The 18,627-nt window shown below is 42.3% G+C and overlaps 2 protein-coding genes across 6 annotated transcripts in view; one reads left to right on the top strand and one right to left on the bottom strand.

Moving 5' to 3' along the window:
- Positions 1-6,521, top strand: part of AIMP1 (aminoacyl tRNA synthetase complex interacting multifunctional protein 1) — a 39,088-nt gene extending 32,567 nt beyond the window's left edge. For all 4 annotated transcript variants that reach the window (XM_033160321.1, XM_033160320.1, XM_033160317.1 and 1 more), the window contains one exon: positions 6,335-6,521. In XM_033160321.1, coding sequence (XP_033016212.1) covers positions 6,335-6,501 — 167 coding nt within the window. In that variant the 3' untranslated portion in view covers positions 6,502-6,521. The remainder of the gene's footprint in view (positions 1-6,334) is intronic.
- A 2,556-nt stretch (positions 6,522-9,077) lies between these two features.
- On the bottom strand, positions 9,078-17,791 carry GIMD1 (GIMAP family P-loop NTPase domain containing 1). 2 transcript variants are annotated; one of them, XM_033161230.1, is made up of 3 exons: positions 17,707-17,791; positions 12,270-12,684; positions 9,078-9,375 (listed from the first exon to the last, which is right to left on the bottom strand). In XM_033161230.1, the coding sequence occupies exons 2-3, from the start codon at positions 12,660-12,662 to the stop codon at positions 9,106-9,108; spliced, it is 663 nt and encodes a 220-aa protein (XP_033017121.1). In that variant the 5' UTR covers positions 12,663-12,684; positions 17,707-17,791; the 3' UTR covers positions 9,078-9,105. The 2 variants fall into 2 exon arrangements, with proteins under 2 accessions (XP_033017121.1, XP_033017120.1); XM_033161229.1 differs by lacking the exon at positions 17,707-17,791 and adding an exon at positions 13,719-13,852.
- Positions 17,792-18,627: the final 836 nt, after the last annotated feature.

The following is an 18,627-nucleotide window of genomic DNA, read 5'->3' as shown; positions in this document are numbered from 1 at the left end:
ATATATGAATGGAGGGAGGGTCTCTATAGGAAGATGACTAATTTGCAAAAAGAAAAAAGGCAAAGGTGGTGGAGAAAAGATGAATGATGTAAAACTTAGAGCTGCCTCACTTTTTTAATTGAACCAACCAGCTTAAAGAGAGTGTCCCAACTTTATTTCTTCATTTATTTAGTAGATTTATATTGTGCTTTTTGATTGAAGCCCACAAAGCAACTCACATCATGAATATAATGCAAGGCATACATTAAAAGCCAGATACTTAAAATAAAGCAAGACCAACCCAGCTGGAGCAGGTGCTTGATGTGGTCTTTGCCTGCTTCCATCTCTCTCTCTCTCCCCGCTTCTTTCCCACCTAGCAATTGGTCTTAGCTGTCTTGAAGAGGGATAGGGGACATCAATGCAAAAGCAACTTTGATGTCCAAAGCAAGGAAGTGCAATTTAGATTTTTGAACTGCACATTGGATTGCTTTCTCTTTTTAACCGTTGGTGTATTCCATGGCTCCTTGCTGGCGATTGGAACATACTTTTATTTACATAATAACCCACGACATCTGGAAAGTTTGAGTAAGGACACAGCGCATGCTGTAAAATTCCTTCTGAAACCACAACCTGCTGGTTTAGCCATTAGTGGCTCGCGCTGCTGAAGCTTAAACGTGATCCAGGGCCTGTGAAGCCCAGTTGTTAATTCCCAGTGAATTTGGGCCCAGCCACTTGCTTTTTACCAGAGGAGCAGAAATACTCAAAGTGTAGCGATCTGCTGTGCCACACGGCAGCCTAGAAGAAGTTCTCCGAGGAAACTTGCCCTGACATACTTGCACATGTCATTTGCTTGCATTCATGCAAAGACAGGAGCTGTCCACAGCAATTTCTGGAATTAGTTTGGGAGCATCTCCATTGTGTCCAGAATTCACTCTTAAACTACAAGTGATATTCCAATCCTACTAACGAGTTTAACTGTTTACAATGGTCTTTTAAGATAAGTTATAAAATTTTCCCCATTCCTTATTAAAATTTTGGTCTTCCTGATTTCTGATTCTTGTTATTTTAGCCATTTCGGCATAATCCATCAACTTCATCTGCTATTCTTTGGTAGGAACTTTATCTTCCTTCCATCTCTGGGCCAATAACATCCATGCAGCTGTGGTCGCATACATAAATAGTCTTTTCTGCTCCCTTAGGATTTCGGCACCTAGGAGCTCATTGCCCTTCAAGGTCATTTGCCCCAAGTAATCGGTGTGTGGATGTCTTTTGGAGGCAGTAATAATTCATATGAGTCATCACTGCTTTCACAGGTTTCGAATCCTGATGACATAGGGCCTCTCTGGAAAAGCACATTCAAAGATACTATCTTTCTCATCTTCCTTGAACAGGATAGTTTACTCAGCAGAGCAAATTTTAAAATTCTAGTTAAATACAAACTTACTGTAGCTTTATTTAATACTCAGTTTAGACTGGGGATGGGGAATGTGTCTACACACACACACACACATTTCTGTACCGCTTTATATTTTTAATAAAAACCTCAAAGCGGTTTACAGCATATTAAATCAATAAAACAATAGCCAGGCGATGTTCCTCTGGCCTCATGAGGAGCCTCTTCAGTAGGGCTGGGTGAGTCTGGGCCTCGCCCCCTAGGTCAGGTGGGAAGGGCCTTCACGCCTCACAGAGATTGCTGGACTGCAACTCCCATCATCCTTGACCATTGACCATGTTTGCTGGATCTGATGGGAGTCGGGAGTCCCGGCGACATCTGAAAAGGGGCCACAGATTCCCCATCTCTGATTTGGACTTTTTCACTTGGAAGCATGTACACATTAAGGCTTGAAACCCAGTGAGCTCATCCACTTTGTTGCATTTCAAGTTGCATTCTTACATTACTGCACATACCAGAGATCGGTCAGGGATGTCTTCAACCTACACCCATTGTCTGATTCATTTGCATGCACAATGGCTGCCTGAAATGTACACATCTCATCTTAACTGCAGCTTCCGTTTTCAAATCGGGTGGAAACTTCTTTGATGGAAAGCCCATCAAATGGGAGTATTTCTCGAGAAGCTACAGGATACCTGTGGATTGTGGCGAACATTGTGTACTTTGCCCCAAACACTAGCAGTGGGAGCCCACTGGACCCAGAATAAGCATTAATGTGTACACTACCTTAGTACACATTACTAAGTTGCTCGGTCCCAGCTCCTGCCCACCTAGCAGTTCGAAAGCACGTCAAAAAAAGGGCAAGTAGATAAAAGGCAAGAAGGTAAACGGTGTTTCCGTGTGCTGCTCTGGTTCGCCAGAAGCAGCTTTGTCATGCTGGCCACATGACCCAGAAGCTGTATGCCTGCTCCCTTGGCCAGTAACGCGAGATGAGCGCCGCAACCCCAGAGTCGGACACGACTGGACCTAATGGTCAGGGGCCCCTTTACCTTTACCTTTACCTTTACCTTTTACCTTAGTGTACTGTAACAATTCTGAAGAGAGGCTTTTCTGGGTCTCGAGTTCCTCACTTACTGGAGGAAAATATCTCTTTACTTACCTTTGGGCCTTTCACTCAAGCATTCCATGCCTGTTCTGTTCCAACTTCTGGTATGTATTCAGTGCTTGGACGAGCCAGCGCAGCAGTGCAGTATAATGCCTGTCAGTTAACTTTTCTGCAAATTTAAAGAAAGCTAACTGCTCTCCCCAAAGAGTAGGAATCATGATTTTTCTCCCATCTTATTTTTAGCTGTCCTTCACAGTGCTTGTTTCTCTTGCAAGAAAGGGATGCAGAGGGGAGGTTTACTGTGGAACGCACAACACAGCGCTCTGGTAATGTTTAAAAGTGGTGCCTGTGCTAATCTAATACAAGCCCACCACAGATCCCAGGGGAGCTTGCCTGGGTATTCCAAAGCAAGTTTTAATAAGATCCAGAAGGTGTTTGTGTAATAAAAGCCAGATTTTAATTTATTCTTGAAAACTAAATTTGCTTTTTATAATGTTTGCATTTTAAAAGGATTGACTTCACCTTTGGGATGATATAATTTTTGCTTTGCGTTGAATTTCCCCCCTCCCAAGTATCTAGCTTACTCCAAAAGTTGGGATGGGGGTGGGCAATGATTTGTTTGTTTGTTTGTTTACTATGGGGCAGATCATCTTAACTATCCTCTAGGGCAGGGTCGGCTAACCTGTGGTCCTCCCGATGTTGTTTGACAACCCCCATAATTACTGACCATTGGGCATGCTAGCTGCAGCTAACGGGTGTCAGAACCAGCAGCATCTCGAAGACCCCATTTTAGCCACCCTGTTCTGGGTGCTTTATTGCTTCTCTAAAAGGTGAACTGATTCTCTATAAATTACTCGCTGACTACGGCTGATGCACTGAAGCTTCTCTTCGTCACAAGCCGATCTGTTTAACAGAGTTGTAGCGGGTTAATCATAATTAACTCTATGGCTGTTGCTGAGGTGGAAAGCTGATCCCCAGCCATCTGGTAGTATAATTGGGTTGCACCAAACTCCAGCAAGCTCCATGAGGAAATGCTGTGGCCATTTCTGCGCTCACCTTCTCTGACATATAAACCTGATGTACTATTAATACATTTGTGGCCAAAATTAATCAAAGGTGGCTTATGGGGCAGTTGCACCAGTAAGCATCTAGTATGCTCAGGTTGAAATCAGTTAGTGGTTGTTGTTTTTCTGTCCCCTTTCAATAGTTAACGCAGAGTTTGAATGGAAGCAGAGAGTTTCTGTCCCCACCACACCCCTTATTGCTGCAAAGGAGTAGAATTGACAGGTGTACAGCTGTCACTAAACTATAAGGCGTTTGGATATTTCCAAGCATCCAGAAATATCATAAATTGATAGTTGCCTCTGGTTTGAACCCATTTCCAATCCTCTTAATTGTAAGTCATTCTTCAGTATGAGATTATGAAATAAAAGCAGCCCTCTCACGACACATGGCAAAATCCATATTTGAAAATGGGAGGGGGGGCTTTAAAAGGTTTGTGAGAAGCAAAGAAGGAAAAGACAGAAATCCCCCTTGGCTTGCCCTAAGCCCTTACACATGTCTAAAGTACTGTAGCTCTTCTAATTTACAGGTGAAGGGGAGGATGTAAAGTAAGTGGACTACTAGGTTAAAGCATCTTTTGGGCAGGAATTACACTGTTGTCGTTTTATTATTTTCTGCTCAGAGGGGCCAGTGTGGTGAGGGGTGGTGAGGATGTGCCAGTGCACGAGATGAAAATCTATTACTACGGACAATGTTCCGGTTCCTATTTGAGAACTGGTAAATCACCAGTAAATTGTGCAAGTTGCTTTTGCTGCCTTTTAAATAGTCTTGGGTGCTTTCTGCCTTGTGGGCTTGAGTTTTGAAAGGCTTCATCAAAAGGAATGGGCGGCCAAAATACAAAGTCCATTCAGCCCATACTAGGATGTTAAATGAGGCTCCTAGTTGGCAGAAAGGCTGATGATGAAAATGATTGTTATTGAGGCTCACCATTGCTACAGTTTGTTATACTTACTAGAAGGAATTGTACAAAAGAGGATATGATATCCCAGGCCATTCTGGCTGGACAATTTAAATGCTTGTTTTATCAGCATTAAATTATGAACTGAAACCTGCTTGTTCTTACAAGCAGGAATAAATAATACATTTTGCACATTTTCTTTCCATTGTTGGTATGCATACATCATTCAGAACCCTATAGGGTTAGACCCAGGCTTCACCTTCTATGAACAGAAGGGTTTTGATCTAGAGGAGCAATGCCAGTGGTGTCTGGGCATGGGTGGGTGTGACTTTCTATGATTTCCCACGTCCCCTGCAGTCCCCAGCGTATAATCTTCCACACTGTCCTGGAAGGCCCCCAAAATTCATCTGAACTGTGTGGAAATGGTACTGAGGTCTGCAGGAAAAAGTGGGTTGTCAAAAGTCACCTCTTTATGCTATCAGATCCTATGGGCAGAGCCTTCCCCAAAGTTGTGCACCCTAATTGTTCTCTCTCTAGCTGTTTTTCTTGCCCGTGCAACTAGTTTCTATGATGTACTTTAGTTTGCCTTCTTTATTGTACTTGCGCATTTCATTGAAGTTTTTAGTTATTACAGTGGTACCTCTAGTTGCGGACTTAATCCATTTTGGGGTGCCGTTTGCTCCCCTAAAAGTCCGCAACTAGAGCACCTCTTCTGCGCATGTGCGTGGTGTGATCGAGCGCTTTGTGCATGCGCGTGTGGTTAACCTGGAAGTAAACACTTCCGGGTTTGCTGCGTTCGTAAGCTGAAAGTCTGTAACAAGAGCAGAACGCAACTAGAGGTACAACTGTATTTTTATTTAAGAATAGGTTGGTGTCATTTAATGTTGGTCCTAATATTGTGTACCCAATTTTGCAAAACAGCAGCTCCATGAGCCTTCTGAAACCAAGAATTCTTTCAGCAAGCACATGTACCTAGCAAATGCATTAATGTGGACACTAATTGCTGTATGAATCTTGCACTAGGGGAATAAGGAGTAAAGCATTACTGCTGCTCGGAATGGCCTCTCATGTTTGTGATGGGAAGCAGAACACCTAGCTCACTTAAATAGTTTTGATGATCTTACTCCTGGGCTTTGTATTATTCCACTATTGTGACTCCCTTAACCATTCACAGCAGTTGCAATAAGTAGTAGGGAAAGAGCATTAGACTTACTTTCCCTAGCTCTAGTTTTCCACAGAATTGGTAATCTGTGTGTGCTTCCCTGTTTTGAACATGTTTGAGTGATTAAAAATAATAATAATAATTAATGGAGTTAAACTGTTTTGTTTGTCTTTGCATTCCAGTTCCACTCCAAGAGCTGCTTCATATCTAATCTACTTGTGGATAGCTATTGGAACAAATGTTAAGCATTGCTATTAATAACCAGAGTCTGCTTCTAACCAGAATTTGAAGTTATGGCTTTATAACTGGTTTCATATTCGGGTTAGAAGCAAACCATGGTGAGTGTTGAGTGTGGCTAATAGTAATGATGCAGGCTAACCATGGTTCATAGCTAACCATGGTGCAGGGTGAAAGGAATTGACATGTGGGAGGGAAGATGAATGAGGGAGGGGAGTTTGCAATTTCATGGCACACTTTCTTTAACCTTCGGTTTAAAATAAAGGTTCTTATGACTGTGGCAGCCAAGAGATTCCATTCTTCCCTTTAGCCCGCTTGATCGGTTACAGTTAAACCCTTTACTTGGTGGGTAAACTATTTTATATGAATCAGAAAAAGAACTTCCCCCCAAATGTATTTAATAAGTTGATTTCTAGCAGCTCGTGACATTTCCAGTACATTTTGAAAGGAAACAGTCTTTAAAATGATTTATCCTGCTTTCATGTCTGTGTTTTATAGGTGACCCTGAACGAGAACTTAACCCTAAGAAGAAAATATGGGAGCAGATCCAGCCTGACCTTCATACTGATGGCCAATGTGTTGCTACATACAAAGGAGTGCCATTTGAAGTGAGGGGGAAAGGGGTGTGCAGAGCTGCTACCATGGCCAACAGTGGAATCAAATAAACATTTATCGGTTCTGCAAGTGCTCCAGTTCATTTTTAATGGAAAGCAATGCAAACACAATTAAAAACAAATAATTGCCTCACCCAAAACTATGCTCGTTCATTTTTGTACGCCTGTTACCAAATAATGAGATTCCACGGCTAACAACTTCATATTTCTCTTTCATCACTTCCTGCTTTCTGGAATCTGAATATAGGCATTCATTAGGTGGAGCATAACTCTTGCTTTCAGGGCAAATGGCTTTTAAAAGGGAAAAAGGAGGTTCAATTTTTGTGAAGTGGGGGGTAGATTAAGTCAGAGGAACTAGGGTAATGATTATTTGGTGGAGGAAGAGTTGGACATGACTAAACAACAACAAAAATTAGTAGATAAATTGGTGTGTGTGTTTGGATGTATGTGCAAGTTGGCTTTGCTTGCTGAGGATGGTGACTGTGCCATACTATAATTACTTTATATTAAATCATATTGGAAAAACTACAGCTGTATTTGCTGATCACTTAATAACCGAAATCACCAGTTGAGCTAAATTTGGCATACAAATTTTTCCTACAAATTCCTGCCTAAATTGAATTTGAGAAGTAGGCTAAGATGAAGACTAGATATGACCCAATTAGATATGACCTGATACCAGGAAATCTAAAAGCTGGGCATAAAAAAAATGCTTTAATGAAATTTTATGTCACACATTGCATTAAAAACAAAACAAAACATTTCTAGCCTTTCATCACAAGCAATCCCAGGGCATGGTTCACTAAGCAGTTTAAAACTAAAACAAAATATTAATAAAACTGACTTGTGCTGTAAAATTATATCTGGCATTCTTTAACGGGGTATTGAAGATAACAGTTCTGTTTATTCAAAAATGGTATAAATGCATTTATGAACAAGAGATGGAATGGAGCACAGATGTGGAAATTACAGGATTCTGCATTGCAGTTTAACTAAAAGAGCAGGGCTGGTTAATCTAAATTAATTACAAATAGGCTGGGAGAAGGTTGGGGGTGTCTGTGATGGGAGAAGGCCCTATAACTTAAAGCCTAGTCCATATACCTGATAGCTTGAACTAAACAATGGTTTAGAGTGCACCAGAGGTTTGCTCCCTTCCTGCAGTACATCACAAGTTTGGGTTTGCGTATCACAAGAAGCCAGACTCTGGGTGACACACAGCAGAATCAGGAGCAGACCATTGTTTGTTTTAAACTCTGACTTGAATGTGTGCAAACCAAGCTAATGATTACCCCTTGTTAATCTTTTTGTGAGTCAGAAGTACAGCATTCATAGGAAGTGTTCAGCCAATGAGAGAGGTGAAAATGAGAGGTTAAGAAAAATCTTGGGTTGAGTGCAGGAGACTGATTTGATCCTGTACATATGGTGTGGAAACAAGCCCTGTTTTTTCCCATAGTCTTAAAGTAGTCTAGTATTAAAGTTACTGGGCAAAATCTAGAGAGATTAAGTGTCCCATAGTTCCTTTGGATGAACAGGATTTAAGTATTTAACAGTATGCTTGCTTAGGCATAGCTATCTTTCCCTACATCTTGCCTTCTTTCTCAGCAGTGTTACTGAGTTCAACCATTTCTTTGGATTCAGTGGCATTTCACTGTGGTTGTGCACCATTACTAATTACTTTATAACGCAATTTATGTGAATGCTGATGGGTTAGCAAACGATGACCAGATTGTCTGGCAGGCCTCTTCTCCCTGGCTTTACTTGAGGAGGAACCGGCGCCAACTGAGTTGGGAGAAGCTGATACACAGTTGAAAAGAGGGCTCTAGTTGATGCACTAGCTACTTCGTTGTAAACTATCCTTAATCTGTAAATCAAGACACTGGTCTGTTTAGACATCGCATTAAAACATAGTTTAAAACCGTCATTTAATCTGATCGATCAGCGTGCTGGTACATGCTGCTCAAAAGTTCCCATGGTGGTCCTCTCCTGTTCCTGTCACCACTACAAACAAATTGGCTATTCATGCCATTTCATCCAGATTTGAGCCAAATTGTGAGCAGTAGCTATGAGTGGAATTCAACTATTACTCAGAGTAGACTCACTGAAATTAAGCGACAGATTAATCATGTTCAGTAATTTCAGCGGGTCTACTCTGAGTAGGTATAGTGTTGAATTCCACCCTATGGTTTGTTCTGGGCATATTACTCATGGTTTTGGGGGGATGAAACAAACAGTACCGGGTATGTCAAGAGCTGCTCTGGCTTGTTTTGACTGGTACAGCAGGAGCAGGTAGGTAATGTGCAGCAGGGGAGTTTGAGTAGTTGTACAAGCAGCAACATCATTTTATTTGTATGCTTCCTTTCCATAGTTAAAACCCATGCTCAAGGTGGTTTACAGCTCGGCAAGATTTACATAATTGCAAACCTAATAAAACGCATCAAAAAGCACACAAACTGAAACAATTTCCACATAAAATAGGATCTAAAAATAAAGATACAAAAAGTAATATTTATTATTATTTATTAAATTTGTATACCGCCCTATACCCACAGGTCTCAGGGCAGTTCACAAGATGCCCAATGAGCTTTAAAGTTAAAAGACAAAAAAGACACAAAGTGTAAAGGAAAAGCAAGCTGAAAGTAAATCATCTGCTTAAGTTTATATCATTTGTTTAAATACAAGGGTCTGGTAACTGTTTTGCTTCAGAAACTCCATAACTTTCCTTAAAACTTCTAGGTGTTCCTGTTTCAGAGGCTGTTCATGATTGCCTACAAAAATGTACTTTTGCTCCACTGACTGCAGGAGTTTATGAAGTTTGTCCGTGGCAGAATGCAAATACTGTTCTGTAGTGAATCTGGCCTTTTCAATCTGGTCAGAATGAGTAAGACAGATGACAGTATAACTTTTCCAGTTAGGACCCAAGAGTTCCTAAGAGAGAGAGAGAGAGATCCTTAATACATTTATTTCATATAATATTTCATCAAAGAGCAATGCATTGGCTTGGCTCTGTAATGAGGCTTCTCTTTCCTATAGTGGGGAAGTCCTTATAAGCCATCTTCCTTAGTTGGTCTCTAAGGTGCTACTGGAAGGAATTTTTTATTTTTATTTTTATTTTGTTCCTTTGGAAGTTAGCTCCAATTCATTCGGTCTATATAAAAGATCAATTTGTAGTGGGTTGCCAGTTGCCTGAATGGCTTAAATGTTGAGAGGGGTAGGCTTGAGCTCCTTGGAATAAATGAATAAATATGATGCATGGACTTAGGGGAAATCACTTGTTTCAATGGCATCCATGTTGTCCTTTTCGAACAGGAACGGCTGAGAAGTGGCAGTCAATTTGCCATCTTGTGGCTGAATTGGAGGTTGCAATATACACTCAGTAACAATTGCCAGAATGATCCCAGCTCGAGGACCAGGTACCGTGTTAGAATTGTCAGCCCCTGGAGCTCACCAAACCCATAAAGGCAAAAAGGATGATAATTTGTTCTGCTTGTGAGGCTAGATATATAAAGTTAAACCTGGATTCTTGTCATAGCCCATATGTTATGTTCTGGGATCAAAACACATCATTTTATTTAGCAGTTGCAAAGCAAGGTTGGTGGCTGAAAATAATACAAATGAGAACCAAGCAGTCACCGTAAAAAGGAAGGTGATGCCCAAAGGTTTTTAAACTTTCAGAGCCTGAATTAATGAAACTCCTTGATGCCATAAACCTGTGTAGTACCCAGAATCGGAGACAGGCTGGGTACCACGAATTTCTTTTTCTGTAGGTGACTTGCTGGGGCCCCACACCCAGTTCTGAACAGATTTGCAAGCCTAGTAAACATGATTTAAATGCATCCAGAACAACTTTTACAACTGCCTCATTCTGCAGACAGTCTCCTGCCGTTTCTTTGAACACCCTTTGACTTGCCTAGGCAACCCATGGCCATAGGAGGGGAAGATCTTGTTGTGGTGTTCCTTGAAACTCTTGTGGGTGTATTCTGCAGCATTGTCACCATAATAGTGCATCGGTGGTGGATTTATTCAGCTTTACTTTGTTCTGCAATGCTGCCCCAACGCGGCCATGTTATTGCGATCCACTGCTAGAGTGGAACAATGTTGGGACAAAACCCAGAACATTTGTGATCTTTAAGAAGTTGCAGGGTTTTATAGGATATGCATTGTCTGGAAGTGAAGCAGCGTGGCCACCCCAAAACATTTACAAGTGGAAAACTGTATTAAAGCTGGGTTGTCCCAATGTTGGCATTGGGAGCACAAATCCTCAGGTATGCACAATACAAGGGATGTCTGGAAGAGCCCTTAGAGAAGTAGGAGGAAGGGAGAAGAACAACAGCAAGCAGCGCATTTAAATAGCTGCTTCCAAGGAGTATGGTTTTTAGCCCTGATGTTTCAGGTGCAATTTTAAATTGACTGTGCGGTGGCTGAATGCTGGCTTTCAGCCCCTGGAGGTATTTACGCAGAGGCTGGATGGCTATCTTGGCAGGGCTGCTGTAGTTGCATCCCTCCTTGGTCCTGCACTGAGGAAAGGGGTGGTTTATTCTGTATATGAATTTCTGTGCCATCCTTCTACTATGAAATTAGGGAAGCTTCTGACACATATAAAAACATAATAATGTTACAAAGACCAACAACATAAAATACAATAAAGAGCAAGCAATGCAATGGGGTTGGACTAACTAATCATCAAATCCTGACATAATGGGAGCAGTTTGTGGTTGGATTCCATATGCTATACAACTCAGGAACTCCATTCTGTGGTTACTTGAGCGGTCGTAGCTATATTGTTATTGAGGAACACTCACTGTGATGTATAAACAATGTTCTTAGGGATACACTTATTTCCCTAGGACGACATCAGCTTTCTTGCCCCATTTATTTTATGAACAATGAAATCATAGCATCTGGACTTTTAGGAAAATGAATAATTAGCCAAATATTACATCAGCTATGGACCATAATTATGCCGATGGAAGAGGAACAGTAGGCATTCATGCTCTCTGCCTCCTTACTAAAATTAGCTTCCTATTTGCTTCCCGCACCTTAACATCCAAGTGAGGAGTTGACCTGTGTCCTAATTTAGGATTGAATGCATGTATTCACACCTGAATGCATGATTGTCCCAATATAGGATTGTCCCATCAATGGCTTTTCAGGCAACACAAAACACATGAAAAGCTGTAAGAATACAGTTTGTACTGTTGGGAGCCGCCCAGAGTGGCTTGGGAAACCCAGCCAGATGGGTGGGGTATAAATTTGTTGTTGTTGTCTCTGACTGGCAGCAGCTCACTAGGTTCTTGGGAAGAGGTCTTCCCAGTATCTTCTACCTGTTCCTTTTAACTGAAGGTGCCAGGAAAGACACCTGGAGCCTTCTGAATGCAACGTGGGCGCTTGTCACTGAGCCATCTGTCATCTGGTGAATCAGCAAAGCATCATTCCACACCAGGCAGAAGCCAACCCGCCTTGTTGGTTTAAAGTTCTTTCCCAGCATCTTAACATGCACATTTGGGTAATAGGTACTTTGAAGCTCATGTTTCCTGAACGCAGAGAATTGCATGGAAATGTGACGTTACTCTTTCAGTTAAATCCCTAGAAAAGACCCTGATGTTGGGAAAGATGGAGGGCACAAGGAGAAGGGGACGACAGAGGATGAGATGGTTGGACAGTGTTCTTGAAGCTACTAACATGAGTTTGGCCAAACTGCGAGAGGCAGTGAAGGATAGGCGTGCCTGGCGTACTCTGGTCCATGGGGTCACGAAGAGTCGGACACGACTGAACAACAACAATGCCCTTCTACTGGATATGCATACTGATACACAGTTTACCTGGGCTAGCTGGATTGTAGGGTCCTCTTCCTCCTCACACAGTGGAACATCAGCCCTCAGGACCAAGAAGGCCAAGTGAAGGCCTTTCTCTCCAAAGTGCCGAACTAAAGCACTTCTCACCTCTGTCTTCACTTGCTCTCTGCTCAGGCTGCTGTGAGGGTAGCCAGGAGTGTCCAGCACTTGGACCTGCACAGTGAGCTCACTGCCTTGGCGACGCGCAAAGCCCAAAATGGGACAGCTGCGGCCTAGACTGCAAGATGTGGTCACAGAGGATGGGGAAAGAAAACTGGCAAAGTCTCTGCTGCCTAGAAGGGTGTTTCCTGTAGCACTTTTGCCACTCTGTGTCTTTCCAAGCAAGAGGAGGTTGAGCGTCATCTTGCTGTCGTCAGACATTGTGCTTTCCTCCTACAAATCCCTGGAAACAGATAAGAGAATTAATAATGCTTGGCAAAATAGGAAGCTGCCTTGTAGTGAGCCAGACCATTGATACGTCTTGTACTGTCCACACTGACTGGTTTCAGACAGGGGACATTTCCAGCCCTTCCTGGAGATACCAGGGATGGAACCCTGTAGTACTGGATTCTTTCTTGCAAATTCCTATCCCTGAATGGGCATGTGAGGCAAATGCTCTTCCACTGGGTCTTGGCTCTTCCCAAAGTAACATTGCTCTCCTGCAATAACTACTGTAAGTATAGGCTGGGCACAGTTTGGGTGGCCAGGCAAAGGAAGGTTTGAGGTACGTCAGTTGCTGGGAGTCACAAGTGGGCAGAGTGCTGTTGCACTAAATTTTGCTTTGAGGTTTTTTTTTCAGAAGCATCTGTTTGACTACTCTGAGAAAAGAATGTTGGTCTTGATTCAGCAGGTTCTTCTTACATTCATAAGTACCTGTAGAAGAAATGTCTCTTTCAGCAACTGCTCCTTCTGTTAGGAATGAAAACAGCCGTAGTTTTATATAGGCAACAACCGTTTTGCATGGGGGTTGCTCTTTATCTATGGCTTATTTTGATTGTTAATAACATGAAAATTATTGTTGTTATTATTTAAAAGCCTGCAGTTCCTGAATCCCTTTCCCATACACACATATCTATCCATCCCAGCAGGTAAAAGTTCTTATCATGGTTCAAATACACATTCCAGCCAGGCAAATGAACTCAGTGAGGGTGTGTAGCAGATCCAGTAAGGAACATGACCTAGGGAAACTCCTGGGGATTCGGTAGAAGGGCCTGGAAGCCACATTTGGTCTGCAAACTAAAAGTACTGTGCCCTGGATTTAAAACAAAAAATATAGCATGAGCTACCTGTGAGCTGAGATTGCTGCTGCAATCCATGGTTGCTGAGTCTTCTATATTAGCGTTTGTTTATATACATATAGCACAAAGAATTTCTACCTTCATCTAACTGCATCAAACAACATTCTGAGCTTCAGACAGTGCTCCAGTTTTTGCTTACCGTACTGTGTCCTAAAGGTCTTTCTCTGGTCACTTTCTCTCTTTAAGAGCCTTTGTCTTTGATGGGCAGCTTGTACTTTGAAGCAGATCCTGCTATTGTACCACAGTGAGACTGACACGGACTCTTTACTCAGGTTAATCGGTTACAGAGTGATCCTCATTTATAGCTGATAAGAAATGCCCCAATAATCTGCCTTGGCACTTTACTTCCTTCTAGTTGTTCAACGTGATTGCAATTTTCAGTTTGCTTTCACCAAATGCTCATAAGAAGAGGTTTGTCACGAAAAATACTTTGTTCAATTGCCTCATTGTTTGGAATGGCTACTACGTTGTATAAGGCGGTTGTTGTTTCTTGTACACTTCCGCTATCTCCCTTTTTCTTTCTGCCATTATGCCTTGAGTAGTTTCTAAGCATCATAAACACGCAGTGGCAAGCTCTAGTGAATTCAGTTTCCAAGGGTGGGTCCTAATGTAGCCCAAACAGCACCATCCACTCACAAGAAGCAGAGATGGACACTCCAAGATTTACAGAAGTACAAAAGTGTTTTTAGGGAGCAGGGACCTAAGGGTGGTAAACTATAAGAAACCAGCTCAGTGGAGACTGAGCATGCTCAATAGCCACAGAACATTGACTATTGGATGGAAAACTAAGCAGGAAGGAGAATGCAATGGTGTGTACTAGAAAAGGCCATGGATCATTTGCTGCTGAAACTTTGAATGAGAGTATTCCACACGACAACATTTATTGTAGACCCTTGTCTACCTACTTGTTATTTGTCTACCTGTACATTAGTAAAAAGGGACCCAGGTGGTGCTGTGGGTTAAACCACAGAGTCTAGGGCTTGCCGATCAGAAGGTCGGCGGTTCGAATCCCTGTGACGGGGTGAGCTCCCATTGCTCGGTCCCAGCTCCTGCCCACCTAGCTGTTCAAAAGCACGTCAAAGTGCAAGTATATAAATAGGGACCGCTCCGGCGGGAAGGTAAACGGCGTTTCCGTGCGCTGCTCTGGTTCGCCAGAAGCGGCTTTGTCATGCTGGCCACATGACCCAGAAGCTGTCTGCAGACAAACGCCGGCTCCCTTGGCCTATAGAGCGAGATGAGCATCGCAACCCCAGAGTCGGACACGACTAGACCTAATGGTCAGGGGTCCCTTTACCTTTACCTTTTTACATTAGTAAAAGGTAAAGATACCCCTGACTGTAAGGTCCAGTCGCGGACAACTCTGGGGTTGCACGCTCATCTTGCTCTATAAGCCAAGGGAGCCAGCGTTTGTCAACAGACAACTTCCGGGTCATGTGGCCAGCATGACTAAGCTGCTTCTGGCTAACCAGAGCAGCGCACTGAAGATGAAATATTGACAAATGACCTGTACAATAGTCATTTGTCAATATTTCATCTTCCTTTCTTAAATTTATTTTGGGCTCTTCTTTGACCAAGGAAGAGAATGCAGGAATGGGCTGGTTCAGTGGCTGGGATCACCATAGACAATGAACAGGCTCACCTCCAGTTGTGTCCCTGAGGGCACCTGAAGGGTTGACGGAATGGCTGCCATGAATTCCTATAATTAAAAGGAAAACACTGTACTGTACTTGGGACCAGTGCTGCAGTAAGGTAAAAATCTCTTGGTGTCTCACTTTCAGGGTTTCCACAAGAGTGTTCGTTCCCTCTGCTGTGGTATTTGCAGTATTCAAACCCTCCATCTGAGCAGTCCAGCCGTCATTGTGAAGAACATTTGCTAGTGTATTAATAATTACCAGTTAATAGTAATCTCTGAATTTCTATTGCCTTCCTAGTTGAGTGATTTCTGCGAAATTGGGATGTTCAGTGTGCTGTTACATGTGCATGAGTGTGACAAATGCCTTCTAGAAAACATGGTTTGAAACCCCCAAGAGCAGCTAAGTTCAGAGAGAAAACTAGATAAAACTACTGTATCCTACAAATCTTTGAATTTAGTTCTCTCTCTTATAGAAAACAGCATAGGCTAGACTCCTTTGTTATGATGCACTCCATGTGTTTTGGACTACAAGCTCACATCATCCTCAGCCTGTATGACCAATGGTCAGAGATGATGGCAGCTGTAGCCCCAAACATTTGGAGGGCACCAGGTTGGGGAAGGTTGGCATAGACCCTTGGACCATTCCATTTTATTAGCTTGCAATGCAAGATAATATTAAGTTAAAACAGGCATGGTGAAATGACACATTAGACTGTACTTCTCCAACTCAGAACAATGGCAGTTCTCCACAATGAGCATCATAATGTGCATGATGCCGGGAGACATCTGGAAGATCTTATGACTGCATGAGTAGAAGGATTTAAGAAACTTTTCTTCCTGTGGGGATATGACAAGCAAAACCTGAAGTTGATTTGTGTGACAACTCTCAAGGCTCCTTCAACTTCAGGGAAGGAGTCTTCCCCAAGGTGGCAGCATATGCCTGTTTCACAGGTACTGACGCAACTAGCTGAAAACTTCTTTTCTCCCATTCACAGCAAGTTATGGACAATTAAGAATTTTGTTTTAACATCCAGCTGATTATTTGGGGAAGAGGGTGAAACACTGGGGGAACTCTTTAACCCAACTAGCAGTGCTTGTAGATACTTGGGGCAGAGTTCACCCTAATGAGCCGTGTCAGGAGAAACCTTGACCAAGGACTTATTTGATGCTTCAGCAAGTGAAGCCATCTTCTTGATTGCTGTCCTCCACGCTACTGCTTCCATTTCATTCGCTTCTTTATAAATGTATTTATATTCTTTGCTACCAGGGCTTTATTTCAGCTGGAACTCACAGGAACTCAGTTCTGGCACCTCTCAGGTGAGTGCCATTTCCGTTATAAGAGAACAAGGGAGGCATTCAGGGCGAGTTCCGGTACCTTCCCCCCCTAGAAATATAGCACTGTGTGCCATCATATTAAAAAATATAAGACTTGCGCCCAACAATATGTGAACAATACAATATAAACCATTATTAAAAGCAGTACAAAACGATCATTTAAAGGACTGGCCAGTCAGGAACACTTAAAACAACTGCATAGGCCTGGTGGCATAAAAAAAAAAAAGTCTTCAAGAGATGGCTGAAAGCCAAAAGTGAGGATGAATATAGTCAAAATACACCGAGTGCAATGGCAGGTGGGATTGTCAAAGTTCCCTTCCCCAGATCCACCCCCCAACTTAAATTTGCCGAGTGCATAAAGCTGAATGTGCAAAAGTTAAATGTGTGTATGTACGTTGTCAGTTACCTGTACTGTCAAATGTAGTAGCAACTCATAAGTAAAGCTAGGCATTCTGAAAAGAGTTTAAGGAGGATCCTGTTGATATTTAATTCAATGCACGATGAATCCTTAAATCCCTTGGATTCTAGAAAGTCCCACTTTTCCTTAGGATATCCCTATTTTCATCAAAGAATTGTTAGAGGTATGGAGTCATGTGACCCCTGAGCCAAGAAGATGTGTAAGTATACAATCTTTAGAATATATCTGAAGGTAGCCCTGTATAGGGAAGTTTTAAAATGTTTAATGTTTTTATACATGTTGGAAGCTGCCTAGAGAGGGCAACCCAGTTAGATCGGTGGGGTAATAAAATATAGTTATTGTTATTATTAAATAGGGCGTCCCTATTTTCATCGAAGAAATGTTGGAGGGTATGTTGGGAATCTTGTTTTATGTTAATATAATTGTACCCAGTCAACATCTCAACAATGTTTTCTTACATATCTACAGTATTACCACCCCTGCTTGCTCTGCTCATCAACCCCACCTACTCACCTTTGCCAACCCACTTTCCCCCACACCTGGCCAACCCCTTGTCACTTTACACCTGACCAAACTCCCCTCCCTTTACACCTTACCTACCCCCTCACCTACCCACAAGCTTGCCCCTCCCCTCACAGCTCTCCCCAAGCCCCACCTGTTTTAAAGGAGGAGTAAGGCACTTCAGAAAATGGCTTGCCAAACTTCTCCCTGAAGTACCTCCTCCGTCTGTTAGACATTTACCTGGGTGGCCTGTCACTTGTGCCATTTACTCATGCACCTGCCTGCCATACTGCTGTCATGCTGGCATTTTCATAGACCCCTATTGGCAGCCACACAAACTGCACTGTGATGACAGCCTTACATTTCTATGTATATAGGAAATTATGTCACAATGGTTGTTATAGTTAATGTTTAACTGGGAAATAGAAATATGTCAAGAAGAACTGTACCTTTTTGACTGTGGGATATATATTCTAGATAAGCTGTGTTGCCGCCCATATCTTCACTCTCTTTGATTCTTGGTTCCCATGCATTCCAGCTCTTTAGAACTTCATTGCATACAGGCACTTTGATATAGCCAGAGATAATGCCACAATAAACAATTTAAGATGTGCCCTTGTGCATTTCACACTCTCTGGTGGGAAACAAAATGACATCAATTGATGTAGGGCCAATTGCAGATGCTTACCCCTTTGTTTCATAAAATTATGGGAAACACTGATAGCATCCGATAATGGAAACAGAATGTAGACTGTGCACTCCTTTTGAAATCAAAGTTCCACTTCTGCTACACAATAGGAAATGTATGCAATTCAAAGCTTGCTAGGAGGAAGGGAGCAGAAATCTAATACCCTAAAAACATTGGCCTAGATCCAAAAGAACTGCACAACTACTTTCTTACAACCATGTGTTTTTCAATCAGTATTTCTCCATTCTACATGGCAAATTACTTTTCAAACTAAGGAGAGTTTCCAAAAAAAGTCTGCAGCATAGCATGGTGGTCTGCTATATAAGGAGGACAGAGAAACCAAACATTCTTCTGGTCAATGCTAAGGCTTTGAGCCCATTCAAACTAGCACCTTTGATCCCAGCCATTATATACAAGTAGGATCTACTGAAGTCAATGCATCTTCCATGTGTTATGTTTGAGGTAAGTTGTAA

The sequence above is a fragment of the Lacerta agilis genome, chromosome 9 (assembly GCF_009819535.1).
Source record: "Lacerta agilis isolate rLacAgi1 chromosome 9, rLacAgi1.pri, whole genome shotgun sequence".
NCBI classification, from domain to species: domain Eukaryota; kingdom Metazoa; phylum Chordata; class Lepidosauria; order Squamata; family Lacertidae; genus Lacerta; species Lacerta agilis.
Note: the sequence above shows the minus strand (reverse complement) of the source record. Positions and strands in the feature narration are given on the sequence as shown.